Below are 14265 nucleotides of genomic sequence, written 5' to 3'. Positions count from 1 at the left end.
AATTAACTCAAGATGAATCAAATATCTAAATGTAAGAGATAACACTATAAAACTCTTAGGAGAAAGCATAGGGGCTTTATGGCATTGTATTTGGAAATGATCTCTTGGATAAGACACCAAAAACACAGGCAACAAAAGTAAAAATAGATAAATTGGATTACATCAAAATGTAAAACTCTTGCGCATCAAAGGACACAATCAACAGAGTGAAAAGGCAACCTATGGAACGGGAAAAATATTTACAAATCATGTATCTGATAAGAGGTTAATATCCAGAATATATGAAGAACTCCTATAACTCAACAACAGCAATAAAAAGAAACACTGAAAAAATAAGTAAAGGACTCGAATAGACATTCTTCTATTGAAGAATGATATATAAATGAATGATATATAAAAGAATGATATATAAATATATAAATAAAGATGATATATAAATGTCCAACAAGCTCATGAAAAGATGCTCAGCATCACTAATCATGACAGAAATGCAAATCAAAACCACAATGAGATATCACCTCACATCCATTACAATGGCTAAAATTTAAATTTAAAAAACCCAGAAAATAATAAGTGTTGATGAGGATGTACAAAAATGGGAACCCTTGTGCACTTTTGGTGGAATGTGAAATCGTACGACCACTATGCAAAACAGTGTGATGATTCCTCAAAAAATTAAGCATAGGATTATCATATGATGCAGTAATTCCACTTCCGGGTATATGTACAAAAGAATTGAAATCAAGGTCTCAAAGAGGTATTTGTATATCCATGTCCATAGCAGCATTATTCACAATAGCCAAGAGGTAGAAGCAACCCACATGTCCATCAGTGGATGAGTGGGTACACAAAATGTGATATATACAATGGAATATTATTCAGCCTTAAATGGAAGGAAATTTTGACACATGACACAATATGGATGAACCTTGAGGGCATTAAGCTTAGTGAAGTAAGCCAGTCACAAAAGGACAAATACTGTATGATCCCACTTACATGAGGTGCCTGCAGTAGACAGATTCATAGAGACAAAGTAGAGTGGCAGTTGCCAGCAGCTGTAGGGAGGGAAGAGTGGGGAATTGTTGTTTAATTTAGAGTACTAAGTTTCAGTTTTGCAAGATGAAAAGAATTCTAGAGATAGGTTACACAGCATTGTGAATGATTTTAACACCACTGAACTGTATACTTATGTGGATTTTACTATGATTTTAAAATTTTTTTTAAAGAAATAAAGCAAACAGAGAGAGAGAGACAGCATGAACTTTTGGATCCCAACTTAGCTGCACTTGAGAATCATTTGGAAATTCTTTAAAATACAGTGCAGGGCTTCCCTGGTGGTGCAGCGGTTGAGAGTCCGCCTGCCGATGCAGGGGACACGGGTTCGTGCCCCGGTCTGGGAAGATCCCACATGCCGCGGAGCGGCTGGGCCCATGAGCCATGACCGCTGAGCCTGCGTGTCCCGAGCCTGTTCTCCGCAACGGGAGAGGCCACTACAGTGAGAGGCCCGCGTACTGCAAAAAAAAAAAAAAAAACACAGTGCAGTCGCATTTTAATGCAAATTTGCAGTAACAAGATACAGGTATGACTAATGTTTCATTTATGCATAAAATTTCAAATAATGTGACTCCCTAGAGATTTTAAAAGTTAAACAAGAATCACAGTGTTAACTTGGAGAGGCCAAGGGAACTATAAATGCTAGGTGGCAGTGTTAACATGAGCTGGCAAATAGAAACATGGTGCTACTGTGGGAAAACAAATCAAGATGTGTAAATGTTGAATTACGGAATGCTGTCAGGAATGTCACCCTCATACAAACTGCACCATTCTCTACAGAATCCTAGGCCCCTCACAGGAAAGTATGATTGAATATGTCTAGAGCTGAATTGAAGCAATTCATATTTTTCAAAGTTCCCTGAGATTTCTAAGACTGATGGTCTATGCATCACTGTTTGAAAACCAGTGGTCCCCCATAAAGGAATAAGCACATTCATTCTGTAAAAATAAATTATTTATTAACACATATCATGAACCAAGCTGTGGGGACATAAGATGAAGCAGAAATATAATGACCACATGGAGCTTACGTTCTAGTGAAGTCAGATGATTAAATAAGCAGTTACAATAAAGGGTCCTATACGTATGATGGGGCGTCCAGGGCATTTGGGGAGCACATATCAGGGCACTTCACTGAAGCAGATATAGGAGCTGATACCCACTGGATGGAAAGAAACCAACTAAAGAAGGAGGAAGAGTGTTTCAGGGGAATAGAGGATCCAATGAGACCCAGAGCGGAGAAAGAAAGAACACTGAATGCAAGTGACTGAAATGAGTTCAAGGTGGCTTAACTTCAGAGTAGGGGTGGAGAAGTGATGGATAAAGGCTATAGCATGGGCAGAGGCCAGGTCGGAAAGGACCTGGTAAGTCTGTGGGGAGCTTGACCCTCATCCTAAGGGAAAGTGAGGGAAGAGGAGGATCTCTGTGACTGCAGCATGGAGTATGGAATGGATTGAATTGGAGGAGAGGCAGCCGTGGAGAGAAGCTCAGATTCCAGTGACCGTAGTCCAAGTGAGAGGAGACAGAGGCATGGGCCAGGTGGTGGTCATAGCAATGAGATACTTAGGAGAAGTAACCTGTAAGCCTTGTTGATGAATGAGATATGAAGGGGAAAAAGGAGACATTAAGAATGATTCCTAAGTATCTAGCCAGTAGAAGAAATATGAATCGTGGTACCTTATGGTGATTGAAGATTGAGGGGAATTTGGGGAGTTCATTTGGGGAGGCTGAATTTTTGGTGTTTGGGAATGTCCAGGATGCAAATGGCACCAGATAGGAGAAGCGTCCTGACTACAGAGTCACTGGCTGGGCTTTGAAACTCTGACAGTAGGTTAGACTGCTCAGTGACTGGTTGTAGGATCAAAAGGGGAACCTAGAAGAGAACCCTAGGAAAATACCAAGGAAGCCTTGGGAGGGTGTGGAGAGGTAGGAGGAAACCCGGGGAAGTGTGCTGAGTTGGAAGCCAAGAAGGTTGGTTCAAGGAGGAACAGTCAACAATGTCAAAGGCTCCCAAAAGTAAGACCGGAAAGCACCCATGGGATTTAGCAACTGGAGGTCATTGGTAATCAGTCTAGGAGTTTGGGTGAGTGGTGGGGGCAGACGCTGGATCAAAGAGAGCTGAAGATTGAGAGAGGTGGTCACGGGGACATGAATGCAAATGACGGTTCTAAAATCTTGCCTCTGAGAGAGGGGAAGAGAGAGGAAAAGGGGCTGAAGGTGCTTGCTCTTGCTTTGGGGGCGTATTTTAAGGTTGGCAAGGCTTAGACATGTTGAAATGGTGATGGAAAGGATCCAGAAGAGAGACAGGGTCATTGGGAGTGTTCATTGAGGAGTGAGCACAGGCTGCAGGTCTGGCTCCACCACTATCTGATTGAACTTGAGCATGAGCGCATCATTTAATCTGTCTGAGCTACAGCATCCTTATCTGTAACTAGTAGGGTTTCTCTGTATCTATGGCTTTCAAACTGCACCCCTCAAAGCTATCTCAGGGTACTCACTTTGCAGCTTCAATCACAGCAACTTGACCTCTTGTGTTTTAAAATAATTTTTATTTTTAGCATTTTAATACTTGCACATACATTGGAAAAGCAAATGAATAATAGAACAATTATCATTAAAAAATGGTAACTCCTGTTCCACACCCACTCACTCTCAGTCACTCCCAATTTTTCTCAATTTTGTTTTATTTCTCTTGGGAGCCTTAAGTCTTATCTTTATCCCTTTTTGCCACAAGTATATGCCTTGTCGTGGTTCTTCATTTTGCTTGGTACTTGGTGAGTCCTTTCATTATGAAGACTCATGTCCTATAGTTCTAAAAAACTTTCTTGAGTTATTTATTTTGTAATTTCCTCCATTTCATTTTTTCATTTTCTCTTTCTGGTGTTTCTTTTTAAGTTCAATACTGGACCTTCTGGCTTGACCTTCTCATATTAGCTTTTCTTTCGATCTGTCTCGCTTACTTTCACTCTCTCCCCCTCCTCGAGTTTATCTTGACTGTATATTCTAACTCTTCTACTAATTTTTAAAATTTGGCTATTCTGTATTTAATTTTCAAGATTATTTCCATTTTTATAGCCATTTGTTCTTGTGTCATGGGTGCAATTTCTTCTCTCTCTAAGGATATTATATGTTCCCCAACCCCAACTGTATAAATCCTAGCTATCCTTAAAGGTTTAACTCAAAATCTTATCTTTTATGAGACCTTTTCCAATCAGTCCAACTCTCTCCACTTGATAGGAATTCTATAGTATTATTATATTCCACACCATCTCATAGGTGATTTTATTTAAACTTGCATTACTTCCTATTGAGGAATCAGTCTTATCTTCCCAATTTTACCATAATTTTTTCAAGAGGAGGGACTATTTACTTGTTTTGTGTCAGCTACAGTGTTTAGAATTGTGACTATAACAAGTAATAAACAGGTGCTTGTTGATTTGAATTAAATGGCAAGCCATCCTAATCCCACCAAGCCAGCCTGTCCCAGTCAGAGTTCTTTAAAGAGCACCAAGAACATAGGTCTTTGTTAAATAATATGAGCATAGAACTTATAGATTTTTATGGTTTTCTCTGTCTTTCACAGTGTTTCATTCACACCTAATTCGGTAGCAGTATTTTAGTGACTTGCTTTTATTAAGTCTTCCTTGAAGCTCTCAATTTAGATTTCATAGGAAAAGCACAACTTTCTTTTCTCAGTCATACTTCATCGGTTTAGGAAATATTTAATTGAATTACGCGCTTCAAACAACCGAGAACAATTGACACAAGCAGGACTGGAAACAAAGACATTGAAATCTTGGCCAACACACGATTCAGTCAGTAGGAACCGCAGGGCTTGGGCATGCTGGGCAGTAACCTGCCAGCCTCAGGCCTTTATTGTGCCAGGAATGAAGGGCATTAGACTGTCACGTCACCCAAGTGGAAATCAGTCAAGAGAGTATCTATTGTCTTCTATTCTTGATACACAAGAAGAGGTGGACTTGTGCTTATCATCTCTCTTGGGTCCCCTTGCCATCAAGGGTATATGTGGGCCATATACCCAAGCCAGCTGACATGGATTAGTGCACAGTCTTTGGTCTTAAAACAGCACTAGGCTCACTGGCTCAGGGATCAATCATCTTGGTCTCATTAGAACCAAGATCTGCCCACCTGGCCTGTAATCCCCTGACCGTGAGTCCTCAAAGGGCCAACAGAGCTCTGCTGGGCCCAGAAGTCTTGCCTTTTCCATCTCCAGGATGGATCCCCACTCTCCTCCCCACTTCTGGTCAACAGCTTGGGCTATTCACTACCCAGCCATGTCTGTACCCCACCCATCACTTCTACAACCATCACACGTTGGATGAATCAAACGTAGATTCTCAGAGAGGATGTAAGGTGTCCAGTTGACTTTGTATGGCCCCTGCAACAACATGAATCATTTTTTATACTAGTCAGGGGAAACTTGGAAATCCTTCTTGTGTTATGTTCCCTTAAGCAGGGTAACAACCTCTAAGTTTGGTTAAAATAGGTTGACTTTAATGACAAGAAAGAATAATTGCATTTCCTGTTGATCATTCTCAGGGTCTCAGCATCACTTTATAGCCGCCATAATCACAAACATGAAGGAAGCTGCCCCTGGTCACTGTCCCTGGGGGAAAGAAGACTGCCCTGTAAATAGGGGCTGCAGAAAGACCCATGGAAAATGCAGCTGAACTATTGTATGAAAATTACACGGCAAACAGAGATACCAACATGTCAGTTAGATGCAAGTTCCATTCATAGAGAGCCAAAAGGGAACCAATTCAGTTGAATTGGTTTCATGGTAAATTTAGTGATTTGAATGTTTTATATTTACCTGCTGCTGGTATAGAAGCAACGTAAGACTCTGGGTTCAGCGAACGGTGATGAGTTTTCTGTTTCTTCGATGGATATCCCATAGTGGAGCAATGAACAAAGGCAGATTGCATCTTAGATTGATGAAAAGAACAAACGAGATTAAATTTAAAATCGCATCCAGTCCCCTTTGACTCTTGTTTTCCATTTTCCTCCGTGACTGATGCATTTTCACGCTGAGTGGCGTGGGCTGCAGCTCTTCCCCACCTTAGTGCATTTGGATCATTCTCGCTCCGTCTTTTCTCTCCCTGACTGCTACTCAGTGGTACGTGGGCCACCCTGGGCCCTGTCGCGAGCCTGGACAGTGATGGCTGTGGGGCAGCATGTCCTCACTCGTCCCTGTCCTTGGCCGGGCTCGTGGGGCCCAGCAGAACGATGCTCTCCACTCCCACCCAGGGCAGCGGGCAGCTGTCTGTAGAGCCAGCCGCCTCAGCCCTCTCTCCACACCCTCTGCCCACAGCCTCCTCTTCCCATCTTCTTCTGCCTGGGCAAGGTTGGCTTTCTTTTTCTTTTCTTTTAAAATTTATTTATATTATTTATTTTATTTTTGGCTGTGTTGGGTCTTCGTTGCTGCGCACGGGTTTTCTCTAGTTGCGGTGAGCGGGAGCTACTCTTCATTGCGGTGCGTGGGCTTCTCACTGTGGTGGCTTCTCTTGTTGCGGAGCACGGGCTCTAGGCACGCGGGCTTCAGTAGTTGTGGCACGCGGGCTCAGTAGTTGTGGCTCGCGGGCTCTAGAGCGTGGGCTCAGTAGTTGTGGCGCACAGGCTTAGTTGCTCTGCGGCATGTGGGATCTTCCCGGACCAGGGCTCGAACCCGTGTCCCCTGCATTGGCAGGCAGATTCTTAACCACTGCACCACTAGGGAAGCCTGGCTTTCTTTTTCTTAAGCAGCTTTTCAGATATCAATGATCCTTTGCCTAGAATCTGGAATGATGGCATTGGAAAACTTTCTTCTACGGGCATTTCCTCACCTCTTCCTCTCTTAAGATGCTGAGCTCTTGGACCTGCTCATTCCTCCTGTGCTCACCTCTCAGATGGCGTGGGGACAGGCCCTTCCACTTGGTGAAATGACAAACTCTAGAAAGGGCCTTGTGGAGAAAAGGTATAGACAGTTAACACCATTGATATCATAGCCAAAATATATTAGATGTGCCCAGGAAATGACTGCCACTGCCTGATCACAGACAATTTCATTTGGGGGCAAATTTGTTAAAAATACGTTTCAGTGAGTTCTCTTCAGTATCCAGCCCCCTGAGAAGAAAAGGTCTAGAGATGTCCTTCTCTTACTAACCAAGTGGCAGAATCCCTTAGGCAGTCACCCTGGAATTGGGGCTTCTTCAGATCAGATGGTCCCAACATTACCTTCTGTGAGCACCATCCATTCCAAACCCAACATGGACAGAAGGAATAATCCATGACAGCAGATCCCTGTGCGACACTTTCTTCAATGGACTAAAGCATAGATCGAAGGGCTTTGATAGAAAGATGTTGATAAAACATAATAATAAACAAAAGGACCTCACCCCATCCTGCATCTGTTAAAAAAAAAAATAACTAAACTGGGTAGAGGGGGAATAAAATGGTCTGTCTCAACCCAAGAATATAATAACACTGACTCTCTTTCCTTGTTTTAGGGAATGCTGTCGATTTTTTGGAGACAATGGCTTGACTTTGAAGGTGTTTTTTACCAAGGCAGCACCCTTTGGTGTTCTTTGGACACTCACAAACTACCTGTACTTACATGCAATAAAGAAAATAAACACTACGGATGTGTCCGTATTGTTCTGCTGCAACAAAGCTTTTGTGTTCTTGCTCTCGTGGATCGTTCTCAGGGACAGGTTCATGGGAGTGAGGGTAAGTTCCTTGTTCTCTGTCTTCCTCCCTCACTCAGTCATGCGAACCAAAACCTGCCCATCAGCTTGCTTAGCCTCATGTGCTGGGCCACTAAGCATAAGCTGCTATAACCCCTTTCCTTCTCATTTGCAGCAGAAAAGGAGCCCGGCTCTCGGGGCGCCTTGCAAACCTTCTTGCTTGCGAACCATTCTAGACAAGCGTTCATTAAAGCACCTTTCATTTCAAGCATTTCAACAAGCATTCCCTAAAGTGCGTGCTGCTCGGGGACCCCCCTGGGAGGAGTGATGTGCCCACCCCGCCTTTCAGGGGTCCTGCGGCCTGGAGCCCTCTGCTAACACTGCCACTGTCTGCTTAGGAGGTATCTGAAAGCCAAAGGTCCTTCTGCAACCACACGGACGTACAGTCTTGGCGGCCCTTTGTCTGGACCGTGGGTTCAATGCCCAAGTGGGACGGACACATTTAGGCTAAGTCCAAACTTTGGAGGGACAGTTTCACTCCCTTCAACCCCAGAGCAAGGGAGAATGGAATGATACCCCTGAATCACCTCTGGTTGTTACATCTGAGACTGCGTAAGTTCCCTTAAAATCAAGTCAGATTTAGCTAGTCACATTTCAGAACAGCTGTGTGAAATATGACAAGTGCGCTGTCAAATGTGAGCTGAAACATAGATAAAAGAACAGGTGACATTTATTTAGCCTGGACAGAATCCTGCCGGCTTCTGCTTGTCTCCCTCTGCTGGCCAGGATCTGCCACTGCCCCACCATCGCCTTGTCACAAACAAGGACAAAACGGATTCGACCAGGCAGCTGGTAGTGCTGGAGTCACAGCGCCTCGCTTACTCCTTCCTGCACCCTCAGGCCGGGTAGGAAGCCCAGGAAGCTCAGTCCTTCTGAAGGGCAGTCCCTTGAGAGCAGCGGTCCCCAGCCTTTTGGGCACCAGAGTTGGGTTTCGTGGAAGCCGGTTTTTCCACAGACGGGGGTGGGGAGGTGGAGGGTGGGAATGGTCAGGCGGTAATGGGAGCGATGGGGGGCGGCTGTAAACACAGATGAAGCTTCGCTCGCTCACCCGTCCGCCACTCACCTCCTGCTCTGCGGCCCAGTTCCTAATGGGCTGCAGACCGGTACCGGTCCACGGCCCGGGGGTTGGGGACCTCTGCTTTAGAGTGAACCCTGCTGGGAACCCAGCAAGGGGCAGACTCCAGGCCCTCTGCTTGTGTCCTTGGCTAATTGTCCTGGGAACAGTGGCATCACCTTCATGGTGGATTCACGCCCACCTAGTTTCTCAAACAGCAGTGGGGACGTGAGTCAACTGCTGAGTCAGATTTTTAGCTTGCAGTACGGGGAAAATTTGTTTTGAGGCTTCGTGTTAATTTTGGAATAAGAACTCAGCTCACTGGGCTACCACCCAGAAAAGCTTTGAGCCAATAAACCATCAAATACACCTCCACTAGAAATGAGGTACGGCCAGAGGCAATCGGTCCAATCGCCTGCCTGCCTGGACGCTGAAGATTCGGATGTCCTAGGACCCACTGTGGCTTTATTTTGAGGTCAAAAGCCAGGGGAATGCATGGAGCATTTTGGGGCGTGATTCTGATGTCCAAAACAAATTCCGGATGAGATTGTTACTGTGAAAAGAGACTTCAAGGTTCATTCTGCATCTAAGCAGAAGAAAACAGAAAGTTTTTGAGGTTAAAAGAAGGAGGTGTGAAAACACTGAAATCCACTTGGACTCACAGAGAACGGAATGGCACACCCAAATCTTTTCCTCGTTGCTATTCATGGGTAAGAGGGTTCCCGCTAACATCCCTGAGCTGTGATTCAGTCCTGCCATCCTGGCCACTTGCTCAGCTTGGGCTGTGCCGACCACTGTAGACTGAACAGATTTTCGTGTTGAAGCCTTTGGCACGAGGCCAGCACTGAAATGAAGATCCAGGAGCCAGTGTCAGTGATGGAACTTCGTAACCTGTGAAGTACCACGCAGTTGTGAGTCTCTCTAATAATCATCACTCCTCTTAGAAGTACATGACCTGTCCTCTAAGGTCATCCCACTCCAAGTCAAGGTGGAGCGCCCTCTTCTTATCTTCAAGAGTTCAGAGAGCTAGTAAAATCTGTAAGGTGTCAGCAGCTGGCCGGTGTGACTGAAAGGTCCCCCTTGAGAAACAGATGGAGATTTGAGCCCAAGATAAGACCTAACCAGTACACAGGTTCTCTGAGACTTCCCTCGGACTGCTGGGTTAGCTGGCACCTTCTACTGGGTCATTGCCAGAGATTGAAGGGAACTGACTCTCTTTTCCATCCTGGAGGGCTGAGCATACTGGCCTGAGAGTCACACAGATGCAGAGGACAGATGTTTGTGGAACGGGTGACATAGAGGGCCTGAGTTATTAAGGCAGTGACTCAAATCACAAGGTCTGTGGTTCCTAGAAAACATCAACAGGGCCGAGTCATGCAGACAGGCCAGGGAGAAGAAAATGTTCATCTTCGAATGCTGGGGAGATCGTGGCCACCTATGGCATCAGAGGTGAGTGTATGAGAGGAGCCCACGTTGGCCCCCATATCACCCCTTGACTCTGTACTTAGATGTGCGTTTCACATGTCTTCCAGGCTTGGGGTCATAATGGGTCCTCGAACCTAGAGTTGAGCGATAAGGGTTTGGGTCCACTCTCATGAGCTGTTGGACCTTGAGCTAGTTACTTAACATCTCTGAGCCTTAATTACGCAACGTTAAAATAGAATGTTAGTACTCAGAGAACAGTTGTAAGAATAAAATAAGGTATGCATGCCCGACACATGAAACCCAATAAATGTCATCTTTTCTCAGTGTTGTTATTATTCTTATTCCTTCTCAATAAGAGGCGTTTGACGGACCTGCCCAGTTCTTTGGCTGACAGTGTCAGAGGCTGGCAACTATTTAGGGAGGTGGTTTGGTGTAGCAGAAGCAGCAGGAGAATGACAGCAAGTAGAACTCTGGGGGCAGGAGGTACGGCCCCTCCCAGGCCAAAGCCCGCCCGGCTGTGGCCCGCAGCTGGATGAAGGAGGGGTTGACCAGCTGCACTGCCCGCAGCCCGCATCTCAGAGGAGGTGGCAGATGGGACCCTCAGCTCTTCAAAATCACCCACTGCAGCTAGAGCGCTCACACCAGGAGGACTGGAGGAAGAGCAAGAAGACAAGCTGAGGGGTCATCCGGGTGGCGTCCAACCTCTGCAGCACGGTCCTGGGGAGGCCGGACTTTTCCCAAGAGCAGCTCCCATCTCAGTAAGATCCGAGCTGATGTCTTCCATAGTTACACGCTGGCGGCCTCTCCCACGGGGCCATCCCTGAACGGGAACCCCAAATGCTAATCCTGACTCTGACTTCTGTTTGGGCGGCTGTCCCCTGCCACCTGAGCACAGCCTGAGGGAGGGCACAGGGCACACAGAGTGTAGGGGAACACGGGGCGGGGGGTTCACGGCTCAGACCCCTTTCCAGCCTCCGACACGAGAGGGCTGAACTAGAGGATCTGGAAATTCCTCCGGACTCTCTTGGAGTCGATGAGGGCAGCACAGGGGTTGGGAGGGGAAATGTTAAGGGGAGGTATATTTAAAAATTAGCCTGTCCTCTCCCTTTTTTTTTTTTTTTAATTTTTTTTGCGGTACGCAGGCCTCTCACTGTCGTGGCCTCTCCCATTGCGGAGCACAGGCTCCAGACGCGCAGGCCCAGCGGCCATGGCTCATGGGCCCAGCCGCTCCGCGGCATGTGGGATCCTCCTGGACCGGGGCACGAACCCGTGTCCCCTGCATCGGCAGGCGGACTCACAACCACTGTGCCACCAGGGAAGCCCTGTCCTCTCCCTTTTTTAAACTGCCCCAGACTGTGCAAATCTGAAATGCATCGCAGACGGGGCTCTGTCTGGCAGAGAACGTGCAGCCCGTCACATCTTGAGCAGGAGTGAGGAGTGGTGCTGGTCTGAGAGGCGGGCAGACTCCACTGAGGGCTACACCTTCCCTCTCGGCCTGACATCTGATGGGGAACGGTGCGCCATGGGGGGTACGGGGGCATCGGTGGGTTGCTGGGGCCCTGAATCCAGAGCCCTGGGGGCCGGGCAGGTTATAACCACACGGGCAAGGCCCCCATTAAGAGGTTAAATGGCAGCATGCTGGCCTCAGCGTCCCCCATGCCCATGTTTCTTCCTCTTCTCCGGGCAGATTTTCCCCAGCCGAAGCAGAGATGGTGGCTGTCACCCCTGTTGGTCTCAGGCCACTGTCACCCATCTGTCTGGATCCCCAAGTTCCTGTTCAGTGGGATACATTGGGGTTGGGGGCAACAAGAAAGTGTGAGAAAGGAGGGGTGGGGGGAAGGAGGGAAATTCACTTGATTCCATCCTCAGACTCGCCGTTCTCCCCCAGGGAGGCCCGGATCTAGAAGGCAAGGACCATGTGAAACCACAGGACACGCAGGACCAGCCTTCCTGGAGAGTTCATCTGAGTGCAGGAAACAGGCAGGGAACATTTCCAAATGTAACCCAAGAAACCAGACATGTTAGGGTGAAAATGTAAACTCTGCACTTATTTTTTAAAGAGATCTGGCATCTGTCTTCAAGGGAATGGCAGGCTTGGGGAAGGACGCTCAGGCTGTGTCCCCAGACCCGCAGGGTGTGTTTCAACTCTGCTCTGCTATTAGCAGTATTGGACGCGAGGTGAGCACCAGCATCCCCTCCAGCACGGTGGTCAGGGCCTCAGGCTCAGGGTCGGGGGTTCCAGGGGAATTGTTGATGCCCAGAGAGTGAGCCCTGTAATCGGGTGGGTCAAGCCTGTGACGTGTGGGGGGAACCCCAAGAGGAGAAGCCCTGGAGGCGTGAACGGGGGGAGCACTGTCCCCGGTGCCACCTGTCGGAATGAACCCACCGGCCTGGACTTGGCAAATGTTGGCCAGGAAGCCGGTGGCCGCCCACGCTCTCTATTTCTTGCCTCTTCCCTCAGCTCTTCTGCACAGCACAGCTCAGGCGGAAGCTTTTAGCTGTTTGTGATTTAATCAATAGAGAAAAGAGAGTAAGGAGATCCAAAATCTGCCTGTAAATCTTCACGGAAAAATAACCCTTGTTCTCCTTCATTCCCTCAAACTTCATCTTTATGTTTGGAAAGACTCAAGTACCTTTGGAGATGCGCCACATCATCTGAAACGTAGCTGTCTTCTTCCCTCTCTTTCTGTCCTTCCCTTCTTTTTCTAATTAGTTCCCTCTCTCTGTTTACCTGGCTGCCTAGCCCGGTCCAACTGCTGGGTGCAGCATCTTTGCACCATGCGTGTCCTCTGGAGCAGAACCCACACCCCTTGCCCTGCCTGCTTTTTCATTAGCCCCTTGTTCTCCTGGAGGGAAAAAAGTCACTTATTGTCTTGTGCCTCTGTTTCTTTCTCTTAATGAAGAGTCGTACACAGTACGTGTAGCATTTGAATATAAAATATGTGCATTATGTGATAATGAGAGATAAAGGTGAATCACTAAACCAGAAAGAGCGAGTAGACAGAGCAGGGATGGCACTTCTCTAGGAAATGAGGATCTCCTGCTCTCTCAAGGGCCTCTGTGTGTGGGTGTATGTGTCTTTATATGAAAATACTGCATGAGGAATGCACAGCTCAAGCTGCTGAGACCCAACCACTTTACCTCTCACTAACCTAAACATGGCGTGCTTCAACCATGCAGGAAACGTCACTTTAGATCTCAGAGTAGAATTGGCAGTGGCTTATTATGTGAATCCTACTTTCTGTTTATATATATATATAGACACTGACTTTGCAATTAAACCTGAAATGTGTGTCCCTGCTCTGCCACACAGCAGCTCTGTGACTTTGGGCAAGTTGCTGAACCTCTCTGAGCCTAAGTGTCCATGCCTATAAAATGAAATGAATGATAATGTCTACCTAGTTTGAGGATTAAATTAGAAGATACACAGAAACATGTATCCCGTGACCACTCAGTAAATGTCAGCTACTCTATAATGCTACAGAAAGCGGAGGGAATTTTGAGCAAATCCGTAAGAGAGAGAAACTCCCAGTAGATCCAGTGATCAAAACTTGTGCTGCACACGTTTGTTCCGCCCTCCCCGGGTTCTGGCTACAGCGGACCCTTAGCGCTTGCCACCCGGCAACGCCTCTGCAGTTCCACGATCACCTCTGATTAGAACTTGCGCTTATTCTGGGTGCTAATGCATTTCTCCTTTGCAAAGTGTTATCCCAAGTTAGTTGATCTCCTGCGCACTCTGACAGTTTGACTTTGCACAGCAGGAATGTGTATGTGTCCCTGGAGCGTCCGTTCCACCTGAGAAGAACAGGATTGGAGGTGGTGGGCCGTGGAGGTCAGGCCCTGCAGCAGCCAAGGAAAGGAACTGCAGCGCCAGGGTTAGGACACTGTTTGTAGCCCTGACTGGCCCGTGACACACGCTCCCTCAGAGGTCTTACTGCTGGTGTGTAAAATGGGGCCAAGGCCTGTGGTGGTCACTGTGCCTTCTCTGTT

At 46.9% G+C, this 14265-nt stretch overlaps 1 protein-coding gene across 2 annotated transcripts in view; it reads left to right on the top strand.

Annotated features, from left to right (window-relative positions):
* The window catches only part of SLC35F3 (solute carrier family 35 member F3), a gene marked incomplete at both ends in the record, with an annotated part of 288308 nt that overhangs the window by 266865 nt on the left and 7178 nt on the right, over positions 1-14265 (top strand). For both annotated transcript variants that reach the window (XM_082605078.1, XM_082605079.1), the window contains one exon: positions 7560-7779. In XM_082605078.1, the coding sequence (XP_082461204.1) occupies positions 7560-7779 (220 nt within the window). The remainder of the gene's footprint in view (positions 1-7559; positions 7780-14265) is intronic.

Source organism: Mesoplodon mirus (assembly GCF_964341445.2).
Source record: "Mesoplodon mirus genome assembly, chromosome: 2".
Classification (NCBI taxonomy): domain Eukaryota; kingdom Metazoa; phylum Chordata; class Mammalia; order Artiodactyla; family Ziphiidae; genus Mesoplodon; species Mesoplodon mirus.
This window is presented reverse-complemented; position numbering and strand designations above follow the sequence as displayed.